The sequence below is a fragment of the Gossypium hirsutum genome, chromosome A07, assembly GCF_007990345.1.
Source record: "Gossypium hirsutum isolate 1008001.06 chromosome A07, Gossypium_hirsutum_v2.1, whole genome shotgun sequence".
NCBI classification, from domain to species: Eukaryota; Viridiplantae; Streptophyta; class Magnoliopsida; order Malvales; family Malvaceae; genus Gossypium; species Gossypium hirsutum.
Window position 1 is genome coordinate 79112107 of NC_053430.1, and position 25374 is coordinate 79137480.

Here is a 25374-nt window from a genome sequence, read left to right on the forward strand (position 1 = left end):
ATCTTGGAGAGAGAGTGAAAGCACATCTAGCTAAGTACACTTTTACACACTCTCTAAAATCAATCTATTTTTCTTATTTTTTAAAAAGATGGCCTAAAAGGCGAATTAAGAAAAGAAACGACATTTTTGGCTTATTTAGCCTATGGCGATAAGGTTTTTTTTTTAGAAAGAAAAAAAAAGGATTTTAATTGTTGAAACATAAATGAATGGGTTGCAATAAAATAAAAAACAGAAGAATAAAAAGAGTCAAATTAGTTAAGCCCATTTTTCTTTAGAAGCCCAGCGATTGTTAGTTAAATCTCATATATATTCATGAAACTTACGGGAAAATCATCCAAATATGAATATATCCAAATTTAAGACAAATCCGCCAAATTAAAGCCTCAAACTCAAATACAAACAGAACCCTGCTCTTATCTATCACCCCTTTTTAGTATTATCATTATCTTTTATTGAATTGAAGTACCCAAAGTGAAACAGGTTAATTCCTCAACTTTCTTTTATTCATTTCTAATTTCTATATTTTCAGTTTTCCTTATTTTATTTTTCTGCACTTGTGTGTGTGTGTTTTCAAAGATATTTCTTCAGGAATTTGAGCTGCAGCAAAAAAGCACTGACTTTATGTTTAGTTATTCACAAGTTTTCATCTTTTTTGGTACCTCTTGTTAGTTACTTTTTCACTGTATTTTCTGTTCTGTAGTAAGAATTGCTCATTATAAATGCTGGGTTCAAGCTTATATTGGCCATGGAAAGGAAACATTGTAGAAATCTTAATGAAATATACCAAAATAATGATTTGTAAATTTCCCATTTTTTAGATTATGCTCTACAGAGAAAATTATAGTAAAAGATTGAATCTTTTAGATAAAGGAATTGCAGGTAACAGCAAGCCTAAATGTTCTTTATTTCATTATGGATAAATATTTTCTGTTATGTTTGTTTTAGGTCAATGTTGCATGCAATCTCTGTTCCAAACACTTGCATTTTGTGTCCAAGAAGCCGGTGTTTTGGTCAAAGGAATCGAGGATCAACAAGGTTTTGTTTGCGTGCTTCTTTGCCAGATAATAATGGTGGATTTAAAGTGGAGTATACACCATGGTTGGTTGTTGGATTGGGTAACCCTGGAAATAAGTACCATGGAACTCGACACAATGTAATGAATTGCAAATTATGGAGCCAGACAGCTTTTTTTGTCTTTTCTTTTCTTTTCTTTTGATGATATGATATTTTACATAGTTGTATGTAACAGGTTGGTTTTGAAATGATTGATCAAATTTCACAATCGGAAGGGATTGCATTGAATACTATACAGTCAAAAGCTTTAGTAGGGATAGGTATATATTTTGTATTTGCCTTGCTTGGGTCTTTTATTTATTTATTTTTTTCTGGGACTTAATTTCTTTGTCTTTCGAGATTCCCAGTTATGCTTGATGGTTTACTTGGGTTTCTTTCGTGATCAGTACAGGTGCCATTGGAGAAGTACCAATTTTGTTGGCAAAACCTCAGGCATACATGAATTTCAGTGGGGAATCGGTTAGTTATACATTTTGTTTTCCCCTCTTCTCATATGAATTCTATATGGCAGGTTCCTAGTTATATATATTTACATGTCCTTTTGAAGAATCTCCTCATGTTTTGGTTCATATGCCAGTGCCACATTTCTATTTTATTTTACCAATTGCCTCCTGACCATTCGACAAGTGGAGGCATTGTCATGGATTAGGTGCAGCTAAAATGTAACTGAAGATTCACTGCATAAGTGGTTATGTAGTTCATTGCAGATACTTGGGAAAATTGTCTGTTTGAAACTTACTCAAGACACTCAACTTAGTTTTATAAATTTAGGGACTGATGTCCTGAAACAAGTAGTTCAGGAAAGAGCGTAAAAGTGATTAAAAACTGGCTTCCATGAGTGCTCCTCAGTCTGACCTGTTCACTTAAATCGTTTGCGCTTAGTTTCATGCAGTCTGAATTAGGAATAGACAGTCGATAGATTGTGATAGATGCTATGTAATTAAGTTATTGCTGAATGCTTAGCCATGCACCTACTTGAATTCGAATGCAAGTAAATGCCTTCACCTTTGTATTTATGGTTAGTCCTGTATTCTGGATTTTACATGCTGCGAGAAAACACTGTTATTAGTACTAACTAGTGCTTTTCCTTTAAGGGGGGGACTGTGACAGACATTTTATATGTAAATGGTTAATCCTAAGTTACGGACTTTTACCTGTTGAGAGATTACCCTGCAACAGCCAAGTTCATGTTTACTAAGAAGGATTTCTTACATGAGCTTATTCTTTTAATGATGGAATAGGTTTTGCTCTATATGTAATATTATTTCAAGTTTACATCCTTGAAAATCAAAGGCTGTAGTGACATATAGGCAGCTAAATGAGCATATGTTCTATCACAATGCTGACTCAAGATATTAATAAGATGATGAACGAAGAATGTGTATGGAATATATGGTAATGCATGTCCCGTTATCTTGTTTATGTATCTTCTTCCACAATCTTTTTCATTACTTTTAAGTGAAGTTTTGTGGTTGATTTAAGCCACCTTATGACCAATTCTATCTCTGATGTTTTTACTCTTTTTACTGTTATTAAGGTTGGGCCTCTTGCTGCTTATTATCAAGTACCCCTGCGTCACATTTTATTGGTAGGCACTCTTACATACCGTCAAGTAGAAGAACTTAACCAACCTTTTTGTTAGTTGATTATTATTCAGAACACTTTTAACTTTGAGCTTTCCAATGTAGATATATGACGAGATGAGCTTGCCAAATGGAGTTCTGAGGCTTCAGCCAAAAGGAGGACATGGGCATCATAATGGGTATGTTCCATTGATATTACACTACTGGTAGCGGACTTTGTATTAGCTGTATTTTATGCCTCATTCCTTTCCATGTGATCTGGAGTTCTGAGCCTGGTTTGTGTATATATTGTTTAATACCAATTTGTTTTCTTGGTAATCTAAGTTTGATTTCTTGGACATAACTTGGCTATTTTCGGCACGGTTCTTTGCTCAACGGTTCCTGCTTGGAATCATTCCGTATATTCATTGAGCTATCTTCATCATATGTATTTGAGTAATACTAGTTCATATTTTCATCCTTATGATACGGAATAATAAATGAATCTCAAAGTTGTTTTCCTGTGTTTAAGTGCATCCTCACTGTTCTCCCAACAAATGGTGATTTGAAAACATTAACTTATGCTTTCTTGTTGCAGAGTGAAGAGTGTGATGGGGCATTTGGATGGCAGTCGTGAGTTTCCTCGGTTGTGCATAGGTGGGCTCCTCAAATCCCATCAGTTTCTGCTTAATTTTTGCATCATAAACACATATCCCTTTTAAAAGGTAGATTAGATGCATATGGTGATTCACAGTTCCATAATTCTACAAGAATAATTGATTGTTCAGGCATTGGAAATCCACCTGGTGCTATGGACATGAAAGCTTATCTTCTACAGAAGTTCAGTCCTGCGGAACGAAATCAGGTATTTAGTTGCCTCTTGTCTTTCTCATTAGTTACATGGACAACATTGAAGTTTGGTTGATGAAAAACAGGGTAGAGTATTGGATACGTGTATGCTTAATTTTCATTTTTTTTAGAAAAAATATATTCGGAGAAATATGCCTCAATATTATCATCTAATTATGCATCAAATACGGGGGGTATTCCTATTAAGTAGGGTAATTTAAGAGATGAAAGTGAAGTGTTAAATGGGTGGTATTTTTGACAGATTGATGAAGCACTGGAACAAGGAGTTGAGGCAGTGAGGACACTGGTGCTGAATGGATTCAACCAGAAAATCACAAGATTCAATTTAGGACAGAAGTACAAGCATCACAAAGTTTGACCATGTCAACCATTACATGCCATGGATGATGTAGTTAGTATGTAATTTATGTATAAACCATTTCTAATCAACCATTATCTTTTCCTTTCCTTTTCTCTCTGTTTGATAAAATTTTACCCTTTTAGAAGCATCTCCTCTTTATATTCTTATGTCTGCATTAGTTACTGTGTTTGGTGAGTGTTCAATAAAAGGGGGAAGGCAGGTCTTGGCTTTGGCTCATCCAAAGTCGCTAAATTTTAAAGTATTTTCTTGCTTAAAAAATGATAAAGGAATATTTTGTTTCATACCATTTGTTTTCTCCATTTTTTAAGCCTTCAAATGTAAACAAAATAAACTCTAATGATTTATACATATCCTTTTTGAAAAAAAGAAAAAGAAAAGATCAGACTGGATTTGGTAAAGGAATATTTTGTCAATGTTACAACATATTAGTCGTCCATTTTGATAAAGGGGAAAGGGAAGTGTTAGACCATTGTGTTGATAATATAATTATTAGGGTTAATACTTTTAAAGGGAGACGATCAAATAAAAGTTTACCACTTAATTTTTTAGAGGCTTGAGTGTGGGTGGATTCTACTGGTGAATTACAGGAGTTCAGGAAAAATTTTTAATAATTATGATTTTATCTGTTCATATATTGAACATTATATAAAATCATGTCTGCTACTCTCAACACTTGCAAGGACACTATCTTTGTGTTATTATTAGAATATAAAAAAATAACATTTATTAAACTATTGCTGAGAAAAATTAATTCAATTAAAATTGAAAATTTGATTAATCAGTATAAAATGAAAATAAAAAATATGAAATCAGAAAAGAAAATATAGATACAATTTCACACATTTTCAAAAAAAATTAAGTTATTTAAACCTTTAATTTTATAAAAATAAATAAATAAATTCAAGATCATAGCATTAAGTTAGATGTATGTTTTTCATTAATTATTTACTATTCATTATTAAATTTAATTAATTTAACCTATTAATCTAATTTAGATCAATAACTATTTTAACTTCTCTTTAAACCATAACATTCAATAAATTTGAATCCACTTCAAAACAAGAACATTGGAAACATATATAAAAGCGAAACTAATAAATACTAATAATTAAGTAAAAGTAAGAAAAACAGAGGCTAAAAGACTTTCTTTCTCCCCTTTGTCTTTCAATTAGGACGTTGCAAAGTCTCAAATCGCTTTTTAATATCAAACCTAAAAACACCACATATTCCATTTATTCCATTTTTCCCCCTTCAATTACTTTTTTTTTTCTGTAAGAACAGAATGATCCTCCTAGTTTCATTTAAAAATGGCAGAGACAAGTGAATCTTTGCGGCGAACCCAAGAGCCAAACCCCGCTTCTTTGGAGTCTCTGTTCCATGTTCTCAACCCTATTTCTTTCATCCGTTTGCATAATTCAAGCCCCGGTAACCCAATTCCTTTAAGGCTTACAACAGAGAGTTCTATAATGTAAAGGGATCCCAGATACGGAGCTTATGCAGAGCCGAGAGAAACAAAGCTGAGAATGAAGAGTGGGATGATGCAACAAGAAAAGGAAGAAATCGAACTTAAACAAATGCCGACGAAGAAACAAGTGAAGTTTAGTTCAAGTGTGGGGGTGTCGAGGAAAGGGTCCTCTATTTTGGCTCAATCGGTGTCTAATTTTTCAGCCACTTTAAGGAAAGAAAACCAAAAGCCACCAGTTAGGAGTGGGATGGAATTGACACCCCCATTAGCATCAGGGTATAACTGGACAAAAGAGAATGGGGTGTGGCCGTCGAATTCGAGGGGGATGAACCTGCAAATGTCGGGGAGAAGAAAGGAAGGATGATGATGTTAAAAAATATTGTTGCAAGTGTTGAAGATTTGAAGGGGATTTCATTAGCATCGACCAATGCTATTAATGGTGAAAACAGGGGAGGGAAAACTAGCGCCCGAGGTGTTGCTGGCAATGGTAATACTATTTGGGTATAAATAGTTTTAGTAAATAATATTAAGGGTTTGAACTTGACTTGGGTTTTCTGGGTTTCTTGATTGGATTTTGTTTGATGTTTTTACAAGAATTGGTACCACATTTAGAGAGATTTGAAGCTTGTGTTGTTTGTAATGGGAGATTGTTGATCTTCCTTTGAATCACTTGAGTTGAATTTTTCAATAAATTCAAGATTGAAAATAGAGACACTAAAGATTGAAGAGTTATGTTGTGTCAACGTTCCAATTAGTTTGTGTTGTCAAGACAGAACGATCAATGCTCAAGCATAAAATCTAATGATCCCAAGCCAATTTTTGTACAAAAAAGAACTTTGCCATTAATACCAATTGTTCGATCTCAACTGTGACAATGAATCGATCATCCCAATTTGTACCAAATCGGAGTTCTTTCCTCTTTTTTTTTTGTTGGTGTTTGCTATATATTCTCTATAAACTAATTATATACATCATAAATTCAGACCGATCTAATTTCCATCCAAAAGTTGATACCAGTTCCATGAATGATCAACCGTAAGGTCCGTAACTCTATCAGTAATATTTTCAACTACCAACTTCTAAAAATAGTATTCAATAACATTTCCTTCCATTAGCCAGGAATTCATAACATATGCGCAAGTCAATGTTAAGAACTCAAGAGTATTACCAGAAAGATTCATTTGTCTTATTTGAAAAACAAAGTGATGGTAAATTTTCAAATAGTACCCTATCCAAGGTCAAATTTAACTCTAGAATAAATAAATTGAACAACAAAGAAGCTTGTTCATCAAAGTTCTTCAGACCTCCGTTTTTGGGTATTCAAAAACTACATCTTTCTCTGTAAGCTTCCTGTATACTCGTGCAATTGTCTCTAGCTTCTACTTAGTGCTGTTTCTTTCCTTAGCGTCTAAGTGTAACGATCCGATTTTTACTGGTGTCGGAAAATATGGTTTTGAGCCCCCATTTCTGTAAACCGAGTCTATAAATATTTAATAGAGACATTTACGGAGTTAGTGTATTATTGAATTGGATTTTGGATAGCCAATTTATTCGAAATTGTGTTTAATTAAGTCCGAAAAACTAAATTATAAAATCCAATCGCTATAAATTTGTAATTAGTAAATGGCTTGGGGATTTAAATTGCAATTAAAAAAGGTTTCAAAACAACAATTATTCAATGTTAAATGTCATATAAGTGTATGGTATGATTAGAGGCCCATTAACTTAACTAAAATAAGGTTTAATTAATTAAATAAAGGTTAATTAAGCTAAATTATAATTTAATCCTAGTATATAAGTTAATTTCCGGTAGAAAGAAAGAGAACGCCATCTCCTTCAACCGAAATTGGGAAAGAAAGAAGAGCTTGAGGCCATAGCCAAGGGTTTTGAGCTTTTTAGCTTTAATTTCAAGTAAGTCCTTAACTATTTTTCTTTGATTTTTTTTGGAAATTGAATTATGGGAGCTAGATCAAGCAAACCCTTGTACTAATTTGAAAAACTGTTAAAGTTTTAGAAATTTATCATGATAGAGAATTGAATAGTTTTGGTGTTAAATTGTTGAAAATTAAGCTTAGTATGTGAAAAGAGACTAAATTGTAAACCTTAATTGTTAGTTTCGTACATTAGGGGCCAAATTGAATGAAATGCAAATTTGTCGTGAATTATTGGTAGGGATAGAAAATAGAGAGTCCCTAATAGACTTTGGTGAAATTTGATTTTAATCCGAGACTTTAAATTGAAAGTTCTGCTTGTCCCGATTTTAGGGACTAAATTGAATAATTTTCAAAAATTGATATTTGATTTTTTTCGATTGAAATCTGATAATGGGATGTGTTTTATGATTATTCATAGCTAACGACAACACTAAATCATCGAGAGGGAAAGGAAAAATGAAAGTGATTGACAAGTAGTCAAAAATTTTGGTTTGTACGTTTATAATTTAAAGTCATATAAATTTCTTGCATTTTCATGTTACTTGCATACAAAAGTAACAATGTAAGTATACTATATTGATATGAGTTGTTGGATTGAACTTAAATGTGATTTCTCCGTGTAGATGACAAAATTGAATAAAATAAAATAAAATAGAATGAATTGTTTGGAATATGATATACGTTATAGAACTGTGTGAGAATATGTATTGAATGATATGAAATATATATGTTATGTTACAAAATTGAATTGTCAATAGTGTGTATGATTGAAAAATGATATGTGTACTAAATTGTAGTGGAAGATACCCTATTAACTAGTCGAGCTGAGTTGGATATAGTTAACATACTATAGGATTGGATTGAGTAGGACATTATGCGCCAGGATGCACTTCGTGTGCTAGATACACGCTTATGCATCAGGATGTACTCCGTGTGCCAATTATACGTTTTGTATGCCATGATTCACTTTGGTGTGTTGGTTGAACGATTCGAATATCTATCCAAGTTCGGGTCAGATTAATAGGGGTTATAAACGATAAATATGATTTATAATGCTGAAAATAGAATTGGTAATGGTATAATTGATATGTTTTTGTATTTCAAAGAAGTTTGTGATCCAATTCATAAATTTGTCGAAACGAGGACTAGAAGACTGGAACGAATATGTATAAGTCGGTAAGCTCCAGAATTGAATTGAATGACATGGTTATATAAGTGTTTGTGTTTAATAGTTAATTGAATTGTATGATTGATAATTAGTAATCAAGTTAAAATTGAGCATCTAAGCATGTCGTTGAATTGGTTGGCTAACATCATGTTATGCATATACATATTAATAGATAATGAATTATAATTGACCATTTGATATATATTTTGATTCAATTTTGAGTACAAAGATGCTTGAATGTGCTAAAGCTCAATGTTAATGTTAGATTATATGTTAATGTTTTGAATTATAAATGTACCATTATGCTTATTACTCAGCGCACAATTTATTGAAACGTTAAGATTTGAAGCCAACATCCTTCTGACTCAACTAAGACTGTAAAGTACCCCCTTCGATTGTAAATTACATGTAACCAGGGGTTTAAGTAAGTTTTGTATCAAAATTGTCCAACTTGGAACTTTATTGTTTTATGCTAATTCAATGTATCGTTTTGGTGTGTTTTGAACCACATGCTGTTGTGGCATAGGTGAATTGGTTGTATGAAATATATGTGTGAAATTTTAGGTCACTTTGAACTTGTACCAAGTTGATTCTTGTGAAAACAGTGTCACGTCACGACGTGGAACATTTGATGTCGTGATTGGACCTTTTTAATTACATACATTTTGGAACAGCAGTCATCTCCCAACATGTTCTTCACATTATGTTTTTTAACCTTGCACCAAAACCGTTGTTCTAATGTCTCCCGCTGTCTCAAGTCTTAGCCCAACCAACCGAATCAAACAAAAAAAAAAATTGGCTTCCAACACATCCACTCAACTTTTGCAAGAAAATTAAGAGCCTGTTTATGGAGGGCCAACATTAACTATTCCTAGCCACTGTCTAATAAGAGTGCCCTTTCAACATCATATATATTGCAATTCTTACACTTACCGTGCAAAGAACAGCGATGGCTCATACCATTGAAATCAAAATTGGCTTAAGTCTCATAATCCTAGATATCTTGAGCTGCGAAATAATACACTCCAACAACAAAATGCATAAGAAACATATTTTATCGCATGTTACCTTCCCGCAATACGTCAATCATATTATATATTCGCTTGTCTGCCTTCAACTTAACCTGCACTTGAACAATATCCACAATCAAACAGTGATATGAACATAAAACTAACCTAACACCCTAGTCTCACCATAACATTTGTTATAATCAACATTATGATCCCTAAATGCTACTAACTTAAACAAACTTCATGCTCAGTTTCTCTGGAATTTAAATATAGAGACACTACTGTGACAAACTTTAAGTTCACAGAAGCCGAAGACAGTTAATAACTACAAGCATTTGAAATCCCACCTCTTATTGGCTGCGCCTGTGGCAGTAACAGTAAAAACATTCGGTGGAACACTAGAAATAGATTCAAACTGGCAAGAGAAATATAAATAACTGCACCTTCTTAGTAAGGAAAAGTACAGCATCAACAGTGCCCTCTGCATATATTGATCTGCCGCAAACATTATGCTGAAACTCAAACGACACTCTGCAGAAGAATTTTCAATCGGAGATCAACGAAAGGTCATTGATGTTTACATGTTGAACAACATGTAGGGTACAAGTGAAAAAGTTAAGTCAATACGTTTGATCAGGTGATGTTAGATGATACAAATGAAAAGCATGACCGGACAGATGCTCTTCTGGTACTCCCACCATGTCAACCTGCTGCTTGGGATCCCGGATCATTTGTATCTGAAAATAGAAAAGGAGACGAGTTAGAAGTCCAAAACCTTGAAAGAACCATATAATAAAGGAATTTATGTCATTCCTAAGGGTCAAAATCTCCTAACCTTCCCCTACCCTCCCCAGCCCCTAACCAATAAGAAAAAAGAACTTCATTTCTCTTTCAATTACAATTAGGAATATGTGAGAACCACACACCTGATCCATGTCAAATGACACCCCCAATTTCTGAAAGCAAGAAATAATAGCCTTAGCAGTACCAGAGGTGTCCAACTTGCCTGCTTGATGGGACTCCATCACCTAATCAAGATCAATGAAGATTAGCTATATGCAACCAATAGGACAAAACACTAACAATGGTGTCCAAGAAAACTTATTATAAATAATATTTAAAAAAGGAGGCATTCCAAAGGAGTATCATATCCAAAGACCAAGATAGCAACTGTAAACGCAAGCCCAAGAAAACTTATTACAAACAAATTCCCTACTGTATGTAAACACTAATGGATAAATCCATCCACAAATTGTAAGATCCAAAAGTTAACTGCTCCAAGTCGTGCTATTTCTTCACAATGTATCAAACTGGCTTCTTGATATTGCCTCAAACAGTTGTATTTTGCAGCCTCAATTTTTTACAAGTTATAAGATTATTGGTTATAACTAATCAACCTAATTTGAAATATTATTTTTTTCAAGCACTTTCAAAACAAATAACCTTATTTAAAGAAGTACCTGTAGAGAATATCCAGAGAAGGCTCCAGGAAACTGCTCAGCCATGATCTCCATGGCTGCAAGAAATGCAACAACCTAAAAGAACAGTTAGTAATAAGCAACCAAAAAAGGAAATATATATTTCCAACAGTTAAAATAGTATTTCAACTGATTAAGGGTTAGATGACCTGTTTCCCCATTTGTGGCGAGATCACAGCATAAACCTTTGACTCTTCAACAGTCTTATAGAGTTGATCCCTGTCTCCACCAGTGGTGCCCATAACAAAAGGTACTCCAACTTTGCCATAGAGCTCAGCATTATCTATATTTATCAAACACCCCAATCCCATAACAATTTAAAAAGGTAATTAATAGAGAGATCAAATCATAATATCGGACTTGAATAGCATGCATAAATTTATTTAACAAGTCGCAACTTTTTTAATGATAAGCTGAGAAGAAAGTAATTCAATCATAGTATAGAATATCACCACATAATATTGCTTTAGATTTTGGAGACATTATACCACACACTATCGAAATGTTTCTTACTCAAATTCGCTTTAGTTTCTTTTTCATCTAATATGAAATATGATGTAGTTTTAAATGCATGTTCCAGGATAGGTTACCATTAACTGCGGCAGGCACAGTGTAGTCCACCACGATAAGGTTCGGATGCTCCTGAAAGACAGAAGCAAGGATCCTTTCTCTATCAGACGGACCATGCACAAGAATCTTTTTCCCACAGAGTTCAACAGTCTGTCCAGAATTCTTCTCCGCATCAAAAGACACAGGAACAACATGAAGGCCAGCAGAATCGGCAGCTTGGATAACAGACTTTCCCATTTTACCGGTACAACCATTTACCTACGGCAGGAAAAGGAACAGCAAGCCATGGGGTGAATGTTAAACAATGTTATCTGTTAGCCTATCTTCTCATTAAAAGGAACCTTCATGACCATTTAGCAAGAATAACAAGGTAAAATTCAGAAGAGCAACCAAGTTGAGAAAGTAAAGACATAGAAACAATAAATGAAAAATATCATAGATGAAAAAGTTGATAATATATGTGGGACAAAACCATAATACATACTTACAATAATACTCACCAACAATTAATCCTACTCTTAAGGAGAAATTCTTTCACCCATAATAATCAGAATCCAAAAAGAATACCCATCCGAATAGCTAGAACAAACTGAAATAACTTTCAGTAATCCCCAGTCCATTCCCCATGGCAAACGCTCATATTAACATAGCTAGGCGAAGTAGATTATCTAAACTTGTCCACCCCCAAAGTTGCTATCTATCTACATGTCAAGTAACCAAACCTCAAATCCGTGTGACAAAGATGTTAAAAGTTAAAGTTCCGTTGGTAGAATACCCACAAAATCAAAATGTTTATATAGAAAAAGATGCTTCCTTTGCCATTGATCAATGTAAAGCTTTACTCACTTATGACCAAACACATTGGCAACATACACCACACAGAAATAAATCCAACTCAAGCATATATAATGAAAATTTCAACCTTTTTCCCCTTTTAACAGAGAAAAGAAAAAAAAGGTACCATGATTGGGATCGCAATGTCCGGAGAATTAGATATTGGGTCATGTTCAACGGTTCCAGTCGATGTAGACAAGGATAATGCGACAGGAACTGAACGAAATGTTACTTTCTTTGGAACAACACCTTGTCTTGTCTTGCTTCTAGACAAGAAAGGTAGCTTCTCGGACCAAAATACATTGGAAGAGGCCTTAAGGAGGGAAGCCATTTTTGAACTGTGAAAATGATGGGAAAAAATGGAAATTGAAGATGGTTTGATTAGAACAAAAGTAAAAGTAGAGTTTATTAATTCAACAGAAGCAAGTCATGAACCTTCTTGCATACTATCATAGATAGAAGTTAATCAACTTATGCATAAACACAAACATGAATTCACTATGTTTGCACATCACAAAGCACAAAGGTAACGGGAAATAAAAAAAATATGATTATATTAAAAAAGAATGCAAATATACCATGTTGACCATAGCTGGTTTGGTAGGTAAACAGAATCAAAGCTCAGCATTACGAAGCCAAATGAACATTTAAACGATAATAATTTCCCAAAGGGAAATCTGTGGAATCAATTATAACAAAAACAACATCGTTCATTATAGGGGCAAAAGAACTTTAGCTACTATGTTCTTCTAACAGCAATAGTCATTTGTTTATTCTCAAGCATAAAAGAACCTTTTTACTCAACCAGAAGAAGAAAAAGAAATCCTTTCTACCAATGCTTTGTCTACATTCGAATATATTCCTATTAGAATTCAAAGAAAGAATTTGCCAATTGCATCTAAAAGTTGGGACGAAATCAATACCTAGGGTGAATAATCAGTTGGTTCGGTGTAGAAAAACTGAAAACCGACTAAACCAACTTCACCATTTTATAAAAACGAAATCGAACTGACTTTAAGACAAAACCAAAAAAAAAAAACAACCCGAGGTAAGGGCAGTCGGTTCGGTGGGCCAACCGACCATACCGAGTTTAATTGCTGTAATTCAAGTGAAATTGCTAAAAGAGAATCATTTGTCCGATTGTTGAGAAAAGCAAGAGAAAGTGATGAATGTCAAACTTTGAAATCATCACCATCTACAATCATAGTAACAACAATTCAAATTTCATATACATCAGAGGAAACAAACACAAACTTTTCTTTTCTTTTTTTTGGATCAAATATAGAAAACTAAGTGAATTGAATCAGCCCAATCAAATAAAACAGAAAAGCCTGTTGGGTTCATCAATATTTACTCTATTTTGTCATCAACCAAACAAGAAAGAAAATTTGAAGAGACAAAAAAAAAATCCAAACTAATGCATGTTAAAACCAGTGAGTTGACAACATAATCAATTACCTTAGAACAAAGGTAGACGGGCGATGGCGACCAACAAACTGACAAAGAACGAGGCAGAGATGAGGAGGCGAGGCAAGGCCGACGGACGGACAGAGCCAGAGATGAGGAGGCGAAGCGAAGGCCGCCGGAGAGAGATGGCGAGGCAGGGGGAATGGCCGACGGCGACGGAGGTAAAGCACGACTGAGCGCGGGGTCAGGGGAAGGGAACGGCTGCAGCAGCGGTAACTGGTAAGGTTTCTTTTGGGGGGTTGGGGGGGGGGGCGGTTTGCGTTAGGGTATTAGATTTATTTTATTTTTATTAACATTATTATTTTATTATTTATTTAGGACTTTCATTATTACATTTTTTTATTTTTATCGGGTTTTCTTGCAGTGGCCGGTTGGGTAATGGGTATTTGGGATTTTGGGTCTAATTTGGGCTTTTGAAGAGATTGGGTTTGAGTTGGATTAGTAAGGGCCGTAGGATGTTGGGTTAATGGGTTTGGGTTAAATTAAATATTAAGTGTGAAATCGGTTTTGTCAATTAAAATGGTTTGGGATTTCGAAATTGACCAAACCGAATTGAAAAAATCAAATTTGATCGGTTCAGTTGGTTTTCACTAACTTTTGTTTACTTTATCAATACAAAGAAAGTAAAAGTCAAAGAGAACTACACAACATAATTTCCCAAATCAAAATCCCTAAAAATTCAATGACCTAAGATTAAATCATAAACTCTTCGTCTTAAAAAAGTCAATGCAGCCACAAAAACAACAACATTATGTAATACAATGATATGACATTGATAAATGCAACATACCACTACCATTGCAAATGCCATAGTCCGTACCGAAAATGAGAAAATAAATCTGGAAAAGATCTTTTCTTTTTTGAAGAAGAAACACGCCATCAAGAAAACCCAAACCAAAAGTTGCCTGTGAGAGAGGGACGAATCCAAGGAAGACGTTGCTAACGATATGCTCCAATGCAATGCAATGCCTAGGGGTAAGCAATCGGTTGGGTTGGTCGGTTCGTGAAAAAAAAAACCGAAAATTGATTTAACTGAATTCCCCTTTTTATGGAGTCGAAACTGATCCAATTTTGGGGGAAAACCCAAAAACCAACATGAGTAATTTTCGGTTGGTTAACCGATCGAACTGAGTTTAGTATGCTTTCTTCATCTGTGTTTATGCAGCAGCCATATATGCATGCCTCCAACAATTAACCATCAACCATATATATGTAGTACAAAAAAAAAGGCACTATTTTTAATCTTAATGTCGGTCAGTCATCAGTGATGTATTTTATCAAACACTTCACTTAGGAAAAATAAAGATTAGAAAAAAAATATATATTGGCAAGTATTTTCCATAGCATTTTCTTTTAATTAATAAGTAAAAAACTATAAGAAAAGAAATAATAAATTCACTTAAAAATAAACAGACCTGTTTTGGATGAAGGAAATAACTTACATTTCTATAAATAAAGGCAAAACCTTGATAAGAAGAAGACATTGATATACATTGATAGGTCTGGAAAGTTTGACTTTTGAAAGTTTTTTCGAAATGCAGACAAGAAAGGAAGACTTGGTAGGGCTGATGACCGACCGACAGAGATGACGAGGTAGAGATGCGAAGAACAGGCGAAGGCTGATTGACAGGATACAGAGGTGAAGAGAGGCTGATTGCGACTAAGGTGAAGCATGGGGTCAAGGGGAATGGTTGCGTGCTGTAGCAAAGGTAAGGTTTTTCTTTTTTGGTTTTGGGAATTTGGGTTTTAGGATTAGAAAGTTAGAATTATTAGTTTTTATTTTAAAATTTTATTAACATTATTATTTTATAATTATGTGAGTTTTTTTATTAACATTTTTAATTTTTAATTATTATTATCTTTTCATTTGGGATTGGGTATTTGGAATTTTGGGTTTAATATAGGTTTGGATTGAGATTGGGTTTGAGTTTGGGTTGGTTGGTAAATGAGATATTGGGTTTGGGTTTAATTAAATATATTATATTATTATATGTAAAGTTAGTTTCGTAGGTTAAAACGGTTTTGAAATCCAAAATCAAAACCGAGTCGACATTACACGAGTTAACCGCCTAATGCAACTAAACTAAATCCAAAATTGACCAAACCAAATTTGATTGGTTCGATCAGTTTCCACCAACTTTGGCTCACCCCTAAGTGGTACGTTTTTCAATGGTTGACTAAGTAAAATTATAATTGTTGAAGAGTTCTGCGTAAAGAGATTTGAACCCATGATTTTTAAGATATAGAGGTCATTTGGGTAAATATGGCACTTTTATATTTTTGACATCATGAGTTTAAACCTTTCATATTTTTGACATCATGAGTTTAAACCTTTCACGTGAAAAGCTTTTCAATTACTATAATTTTGTTTGTTCAAGCATTATGATGCTTGTAACAATTTGATTTTAGCCAGTGCCCAAAAAATATGATTTTGGAATCCAATTTCATGAATCGAGTCTGTGAAAGTATAATAGAAGGATTTATGAAATTAGTATGAAAATATATTAATGAATGATTAGTACATGCATGGATGAGGTGAAATTTATTAAATTTCATTCACTGAAGCTATTAATTTTCAGGTTTGGAAAATTAGTTGACTTTCGATGACTTTTTGGATGGGATCCAGACATTTTTAGGTAGATATGTCTTCATATCATTTGAATATCTATATCTTAACTTCGAAACACACTTTGAATCACTCAATTTCGAGATCAGGGGCTCAATTTATGACCATTTTAGTGAAGACTACGAAAACAAAATTTTTAGACAAGATTATTATGGGAAATTATGAGTTTTGAGCTTTAATTCGAGTTTAAATTATATTGAGTTCAATTTTAGGATTAATTTTTATTATATATGACCCAAATGTTGTATTTATTGGGTTTTTTTATTTTATTTTTTTATTTATTCTGAACTTTATGATATTTTTTTAAGTATTTTAAGTTGTTTAGGAGTGTTATATTTCTTAGTCAACAATAAAGTTTAGTTTAAAACTACTTCCTTTTTGGAGAAAAATAAAACAAAAATACATCAAATCAATTGAGTAGAAGCTACGCTAGCTATATCTTGTTGAAGAAACTCCAAGACCTCACTAGGAGGTACATAAAAAACCTGTAAACTTGATTTCCATGCTAGAAAGAGCTTAGCCATTTGGTCTGAAGCTAATTTTTCCCCCTTGGCACATACTGGATCCACCACTGTCCTTCAGATGGCATAGTTCTATGAACCCTTCTAAGCACTATGACCCCTGAACCTTCCATCCCTTTATCAGTCAAAGCCTTAATCACTTCTAACTTGTAACAGCTCGTTTCCGGTAAAATCGAAACACTGGTTTCGAGACCACAAATCTGATTTTAGAAAAGAAATTATTTTATGATCTATAGTATGATAATAATGTCATATAAAAATTTCGTAAAGAAATTTTACCGATTACATGTTTAATTTGATAAAGGACCAAATTGCATAAAGTGTAAAATTGAGTTCTAATAGCTAAAGGGATTAAATAGCTATGGAATTTAAAATTTGAGGTCTTTATATGGCAAATAGACCATTAAAAATACTTAGTTATTAAGGATGATGAATCATCCATGGAAAATAAAATAAAGAAAAGGACAAAATTGGAAAGATGAAAAATAAAGATGATAAATAATAAAATAAAGAAAATATCATCATTTTTTGTCATCATCTTTCCCAAATAAATATGGAAACCCTAGCCATGGAGAATGGAAGAAAGGGAAAACTTATTTGGCCAAATTAGGTAAGTATTCAAGTTTCGTCTTTAGTAATTTTTATATTTTCGATATCAGAATAACTTAATTTAGCTATTTTGGGGATCAATTTGTAAAGTTATCAAAGTTTCAAAGTTTTGCCATGGATGCTTATGCTGAAATTTTGAAATTTATGGTAGAAAATAAAAGGTTGTTGATAGATGAATAACTCTTTGTAAAGTGAATTTTGATGAAAATGTAATTTAGGGACTAAACTGTAAAGATGTAAAAGTCATGGAAAAATTATGAATTTTGTGAAATATTTGGGCTGTAAATGTTACATGTAAAAATCGGCTAGGCTTGGAACAAGGATTAAATTGCATGAATTTCATTTTCCGAGCCTAGGGACGAAATCGTCATTAATTAAAACTTTAGGGGAAGAATGGTAATTTTGCCTAAGATGTAAATTGAATTAAAATGAACATGAATTGATGTTAAATTCATTCATTTAGATCTAGATAGACCAAATTCGGAGTTAGAACAAGGAAGAGAGAAAATATCAGAATAATAGATTTTACGTACACGGACATTTATCGAGGTAAGTTCGTGTAACTAAATTGTGTATATTTATATGTTTGAATTGAGTATGTTTATGCGAATTATATAATGTCATAAATATATGAAATGATCACATATCCGATAAAGCCCGATAAATGTTAAATCCTGATAAATGATTGAATTGAATATTGTATGTATGAATTATGTAAATGTTGTTGACATGAAATTAATTACATGTCTGATAATACCGAAAAACGTTAAATTTCGTTTGAATAATGAAATTCGATGGATACAAGACTTCCCTTACTAATTATAGTCTTGCATATGTTGCGGACATTATAACTCGGACGAGCAACCTGTTAAAAGCCTTCTCGAGCATCCTGTTATATAGTTCCCGCAAGCATCCTGATCGATAGTGATTTTGCATGTGTTGCACACTACTGCAACTCTTTGTGAGCATCCTATTACATGATTCGATGGTTGTGATCTAGCATATTATGCGGACATAAACGCAACTCCATATGAGCATCCTGATATAAGCTCTTATGAGCTTCCTAACATGGCTTGTTTGAACTTCCTGGTACCTTATCCGATGCTCTCTAATATTAACTCTTCGGAGTTACCTGTTAAGCTCTATGAGCTCCTTGATTAAAACTCTTATGATTTTCTTGTTTAACCTGGATAAGCGTCATGTTACATGGCTCATCTGAGCATCCTGATATATGGCTCGAGAGTGTGCTCCCTAATTTTGTGCCCTAATAGGTACCCCTGAATATGAATTGACAGATTACAGTTTTGTACACTTCAAGTGTACTACATGTGTATCCATTGGTATTTCAAATAAATTCAATGAGCAAAATCTTGACATGAGAAAATGTGAACACGAAATGAATTATTACATGTATCTGCCTGAAATTCATGAAAATGATGGTACATGATATATGGAAGTATGAGATGGTGAAATATGAATGTGAAACTTGTTTGATGAATATGTTCATCTATGATTATAAATTTATACACTTCGAGTGTATCTTTCAGGGTTTCCATTGATATTTTAATTGATTTAATGAGTAAAATCCCGATATGAAATAATCTGAACTTGAGACGAAATATTATGAAAATGTACTTGAAATAGAGGGATATGAATTGCATATGTTATTTGAATTCATGATGTGGATAGTATATGTATATGATAATTTGGTTATTATTGAGCCCATACATGTTTCTTGATGTATACACGAGATAGTATGACTTATAAACAAACTATTATCCGTATGTACATGAAGCACATAGGAATGATATTTCCTGATATAATGATGCATGAATTGGTTGTTACATGAATGTAGATCATGCTTGATGACTTTGTTCATCCATGATTAAGGATTATTATATGTGATTACTTGGCTAACATGATGAGGATATGTGTTTAGGGCTTGCGACCAAATTGGTTGATAGTGTTTTGCATGTTTATTTTGAACATAAATATATGTTAAGTTATTTACCATGTTATACGAACTTACTAAGCATCTCATGCTTACTCTGTTTTATTTCCTCGTGTCATATAGTAACTTCGAAAGCTCATTGGATTGGAAGCATCGGCGGAGATCACTCACACTAACCATCGGCCCATCTTGATATATATATATATATGTATATATATATATATGGTAAATTAATTATGGTTATAATGGCATGTATAGGTTAATTAGCCAATGTTGGCATGTAAATGTTTGGGTTATAACTAGCCATTGGAATGGCTTGTGATAAATATGTTTTGATATGTATAAATAAGGTTACATATTTGTTGTGTGCTTAAATGATTGATTGGTAGAAATCATGTTGGCATATTGAAAATTAATTTTAGCATATTTGGTAAAATATGCATATAGGTGAATTTGATAAGTTAAGTAAGTTTTTATATTTAATTACATGATGGTAAAGTGTCATTTGAGATGTTTAAGAACACATTAGTTGTATGTGATGATATGTCATGCATAAAACTTGATTTTGACTTGAATTAATTGTTTTAAAATGGCTTGTGAATATGTTTAAGTATTGATGTAAGAGGAAGACAAATTGGTGAGAAATGTGGCTTGGAAAATAGCCTATTTTTGTCCACACGAGCAGAGACACGGGCGTATGTCTCAGCCGTGTGTGACACACGGCCTAGCACATGGGTGTGTGATCTGGCCATGTGTCCCCTGCATCTTTAAAATGTCAAAACAGAATGCTTGAAATTGATCACACGACCTAGCACACGGGCGTATGGCTTGGCCGTGTGAGCCCTGCACCTACACATGGTCTAGCACACAGGCGTGTGACCTAACCGTGTGACCTAAGTCAGAGAGTTATATGGCCTGACCACACGGGCGCGTGTCCCTTGTACTTAGGAAAAATTTTGAGATTTTGCGAAAAATTATCTGAGCATCCAGTTTAGTTCAGACATAATTCTAATTCATGACTCGGGCCTTGAGGGCACATGTAAGTGATTATATGATTAAATTTGATTGAAATCCAATATGAACGTTTATGAAATTTCTATTACTTGACCCGTAAACTTCGATAATACTCTATAACCCTATTTTAGGGACGAATTTGGGTTAAAGGTGTTACATAAGTTGTCAGTCTATATCTTGGCCCTTTTGTATCCTTTTCTTAACAGAATAAGGAGTCCATCAAGAATACCCAAGAGTTCTATCTCAAAGGGAGTACAATTGCCTAGAATTTCATTATACTTGAGAGTTTTATTTGGATATAATTTGCTACCCTATACAAAAGCCGTTTCATTGCTTTTTAGAAACATAATTGTCTTTCATTGATAAAAATTTCAACTCTGAGGGTTAGTTTCTTTTGTGCAAGATTATTTTCTTATGATGTTTAGAAGTAGTTTTATTCTCGATTTTCTTCAAGGAGTCTTGCAAATTCATTCTTCATCCTTCAAATTTTCAATGATTATTTCTTGAAAGATTAATTAGAGCAATTAATTGAATTTGTTGGGATTTATATGTAACATCCCAATTTGAGCCTAGTCGAAACTGTGGCTTCAAAACCACTATTCTGAGGCCGAATAAATTATTTTTAATATTATTTTATGTGTTATAGTATGATTATATGAGTGCATGAAAATTTTGGTGAATTAATTTTACCGTTTGTGAGCTTAATTGTGAAAAAAAACTAAATCGCATAAAGGGCAAAAGTCTTATTTTATTAGATAAATATACCACATAGCTAGAGAACCAAAATTGGGGGTCTTTAAAGTGAAATTAGGCCTTTAAATGAGGGATGGCCGGCCATAAGACAAGGAATTAAAATAGTCAAAATGGTTAGGTGAATTTTGGTAACCAAATTGACTAGAAATAAAATAAAATAAAGAGAAAGTGATATCATCTTTTCACATTCATTCTCTCCATCGAAAATACCAAAAAAATAGGGGTTTTGAAAGCTTGAAATTTTCAGCCACTCTTCACCCTTGCAAGTAAGTGATTTTGATGGTCTTTCTTGATAATTTTTGTACTTTTGGGACCCTTGTAGCATAATCTAGCTACTGAAGGGACTATTTTGAAAAATGGTTGAAATTATAGGGTTTTTCCATAAGATTATTCATAATTTTTGCTGAATTTTTATGGAAGAAAATGAATCTTGGTTGTTAAATAAACAACTTTTGTGAAGTGGTGTTCATGAAAAACACCTAAAAAGGGCTATTTTGTAAAGTTGTAAAATAAGTTGTAAATGTGTGAAATAATTGAAATTTTGAGTTGCTATAGTTAAAAAAAGGATTTGGCTAGGCTTGGTAAATGAGGAAATTCGATAAAAATCGATTTATGAGCCTAAGGGCAAAATCATAATTTTTGTAAAGTCTAAGGGCAAAACGATCATTTTGCCAAATTGTGAATTATAGAATGTTTTAATTAATGTAATGATTAAATGAGTGAATTTCATCATGTTAGATCAAGAAAATCGAGATTCGGGCTTAAATCAAGAAAGTACGTGGTTAAGGACAAAAGAGAATAATTAGCTGAAATTGCATTCGAGGTAAGTTCGTATGATAGAATAAGCATGTTGTTAATGTTATTGATATTTATGGCTGAAATCTAAATTGATATGTTAAATTAGTTGTGATGAATTATTTGTTTACGATGGTAAGTGCATATGCAAATAATGTCGTGTTGTAGCATGTTTTTAATGTTTTGATATTATGTGATATATGTGAGAAATTCGAACTTATTGAGTTGGTCTAAGTTCGTGATATATATGAAGCATCCGAGCTCGTTGAGTTGGTCCTGGTTCATTATGGATGCGATACATGTAATTGGGTTCCGGGCAATGGTCTTGTGTGTTCTACCGGTGGCTAGGTAATCCTTGAGTTGGTCGGATACCTAACAGCTTGTGTGAGCAGCCCCTGTAGCTACACCTTGACCGATAGCTTTTATGAGTAAGCCCGTGAGTAGCTCCATTGCGAGAGTTACATGTTATGAGGTAGCTTTGGCTACATATGTGTATGTGGCACTTATGTGCAAGTGTTCTGAGTATCCAATAGTATTCCGAGTGTTCAACGGGTAGTACAATAGATGATGTAAGAAAAGTTCTGAAGAGGACATGTTACGAAAGGTATAGTTGTATACTATACTACGAGTGGTACAGGTATGTACACTAAGCTTGTGATTATGAATTTTGTTGCAATATCATGTTAACTTATATTGTGCATTTGAACATGGAATTCATGAAATGGTAAGTACATGATTAGTTGAAAGTGAACTTATGATGGTTATCATTATATTGCACTAAAATAGTTTTGGACAGTAGCAATTGTGTGACTTTAAAAAAATCCACCAAAATTGTGGAAATTGAGTTAGAGACTGAATAAAATATGAAATTAAAGCTTAATGAGTCTAGTTTCACATAGAAGAAACGGTTTAAGCAAAGGAATTTCATACTATGAAATATTTAAATTATTGTGAGACAAATTTAGGATAATTTCGAAATCCCCTGTTCTAATTTGAGAAATTCATTGAAAATTGTAAAACAATATTTACGGGTTATAATTTATATGCATAGAATTCCTAATGAGTCTCTTTTCAGGAGAAATAGACGGAAACATCATCTGAGTCTCGTATTATGAAATAATTAATTTTTAGTGAAGAGGGGTCGGAACTGTTAGACAACAAGAAAGGGGTAACTTATTGGCTAGACCAAAAATTTTGAAAATTTTATGCTAAGAAGATATGTGAGTCTAGTTTTAGGGAAATTAGCGGATCTTAATTTTGAGTTCCGTAGCTCTAGATATAAATAAATTGGTTACCATTACTCGAGAAAATAGCATGACCAGAATATAAGTAAAAGTGTAATTATGGTTGTATTACCTTGAGAAGCATGTTGGCATATTGCTTATTATTTTCATATGGACTTACTAAGCTTTAAGCTTACTCCTTCCTCTCCATTTCTTTAGTGTTGTTAGGTCGGCTCAGGGTTGGAGATCGTGGGAGGCAGTATCACACTATCAAGCTACTACCTTTGGAGTATTGATACATATGTTAGCGATTTCAAGTGAGTGGCATGTATAGGGATCTAGTTTATTGACATGTATTATTATGTTTTGGCCAAATGTATTGGCTTATATTGAGTTATATGTATATGGCCATGAGATGTGGCTCATATTGATTATGGCTTGTAAACCTAGATATTCATGTCATGTCTACTGTTTATGATGTGATTATGTTTGTTTGCTATGCATGGTTGATAATATGACATGTGTGTTGGATGTATGCTCTATCACCAATCGAGGTGGTCATAGCCATGTAGTAATTGCATGTTTTAAAAACAACGTGATAATGGTTGAACATAAGTGCTGGATGGATAAGTTGATAACCATAGTATAATGGTAAAAGTGATCATCAAAATGACAAGTCTTATGAATGTGAATTAAAGAATCTATACTTGGTATTACATGAGTAGATGCATTGCTTTAAGAGGACATGTTAATGTTATGAATAAATCTTAACAAAGAGTGTTTAATCACTAAAATGATGGCATGAATTGTGGTTTTAATATGTATAAGGTTGTAAGGGTTTATGGGTAACATGAAGGCTTGGAAAATAAGTGTTGACCACACGGCTGAGACACGGCTGTGTGTCTCAACCTTGTGAGGGACACGGCCTGGAGACACCAGCGTGTGGCCCGACCGTGTGGTTTGATATGCACGCTGACCTCATAAACAGAGAGTTACACGGCCTAAGGGTACGGGCATGCCAAAGACACACGGACGCGTCCCTATGTCCACACGGGCGTGTGACCCTATTTCATGGGAAAATTTTCTAGGTTTTCCTGAAACTTTTCAAAGTTTTTGATTTAGTCCTGAATCAATCCCGATGTATGTTTTGGGCGTCGTAGACCCAAATAAGGGACGGCATGCAGGTGTTTGAAAATGTTTTGAATTAAAAGAAATTTTATGTCCTGGTTTTTACATGTATGTGTATGTTTAAGTCCGGTAATGCCTAGTACCTTGTCCTTGTAATGACCCAAATTCGTGGGCACCGAAAAAGTATATTATCGGGCCTTTGACGTAGTGAACCGGGTTTAAAAATATTTATTAGAAATATTTATATCTAATATTTATAAGTTTAGTGGTGTGTCTAATTAGATTTTAATTAGGTGAATTTAACTTAATTTAGAGTAATTAGCAAAAAGGACTAAATTGAATAAAAGGTAAAAGTTTAAATCTAAAGCAATAGCAAATAAAAAGGGCCAAAATGGCAAATATGCCATTAAGTAATAGTTGAGGCGGATAAATGTATTAAAAATCTAAGATTTTATTTAGATTATATATATATTATATAATTGATTATTTTAATTATTAATTGTTATGGTCTTATATTGTTATTAATATTATTATTAAATAAATTAAATAGTAGAGAATTGTATGGTAATAAAAATATTGGTGTATTTGTAATTTAAATACTTAAATTACTTATAATTTAAGTATAACGATATTTGTTAATTAAATAATTAAATTATGATATTTTTGTACAATAAACAAATTGAATAATGACAATTGTAATAAAAACATTGGTACATTTATAATAAGTAGATACATGTGCACTTGTTATAAAATAATTTGTTTACTCAATATTAAAGTAATAGATAATTAGATTAAATTATATTATTGATAATTAAATAATTAAATTATTAGATTTTTGTGTAAAAAAAATAAAATAAATGATGACAAGTGTATGGTATTGGTGGTGTACATTTGTATGTATTTGATTAAATACTTAATAGATATTTAAAATAAATATATTATAATATATACTAATTAAAAA

General features: G+C 33.1%; 3 protein-coding genes across 4 annotated transcripts; 2 read left to right on the forward strand and 1 right to left on the reverse strand.

Annotated features, from left to right (window-relative positions):
• Positions 1-213: 213 nt before the first annotated feature.
• Positions 214-3953, forward strand: LOC107955282 (chloroplastic group IIB intron splicing facilitator CRS2-B, chloroplastic). Of its 2 annotated transcripts, none has more exons than XM_016891021.2 (9): positions 214-480; positions 946-1153; positions 1250-1334; positions 1466-1533; positions 2612-2662; positions 2763-2836; positions 3235-3293; positions 3425-3501; positions 3748-3953. In XM_016891021.2, exons 2-9 carry the CDS (start codon positions 950-952, stop codon positions 3862-3864), a joined length of 735 nt encoding a protein of 244 aa, XP_016746510.2. In that variant the 5' UTR covers positions 214-480; positions 946-949; the 3' UTR covers positions 3865-3953. The 2 variants fall into 2 exon arrangements, with proteins under 2 accessions (XP_016746510.2, XP_016746511.2); XM_016891022.2 differs by having other exon boundaries at positions 479-655.
• Positions 3954-5174: 1221 nt separating this feature from the next.
• Positions 5175-5696, forward strand: LOC121203733 (uncharacterized). The gene is made up of 2 exons (XM_041074181.1): positions 5175-5239; positions 5342-5696. Exons 1-2 carry the CDS (start codon positions 5175-5177, stop codon positions 5694-5696), a joined length of 420 nt encoding a protein of 139 aa, XP_040930115.1.
• Positions 5697-9229: 3533 nt separating this feature from the next.
• On the reverse strand, positions 9230-14106 carry LOC107955285 (4-hydroxy-tetrahydrodipicolinate reductase 1, chloroplastic). The gene is made up of 9 exons (XM_016891023.2): positions 13785-14106; positions 12454-12664; positions 11513-11750; positions 11072-11205; positions 10905-10979; positions 10371-10472; positions 10072-10181; positions 9888-9975; positions 9230-9557 (listed from the first exon to the last, which is right to left on the reverse strand). The coding sequence occupies exons 2-9, from the start codon at positions 12655-12657 to the stop codon at positions 9489-9491; spliced, it is 1020 nt and encodes a 339-aa protein (XP_016746512.2). The 5' UTR covers positions 12658-12664; positions 13785-14106; the 3' UTR covers positions 9230-9488.
• Between the last annotated feature and the right edge of the window lie 11268 nt (positions 14107-25374).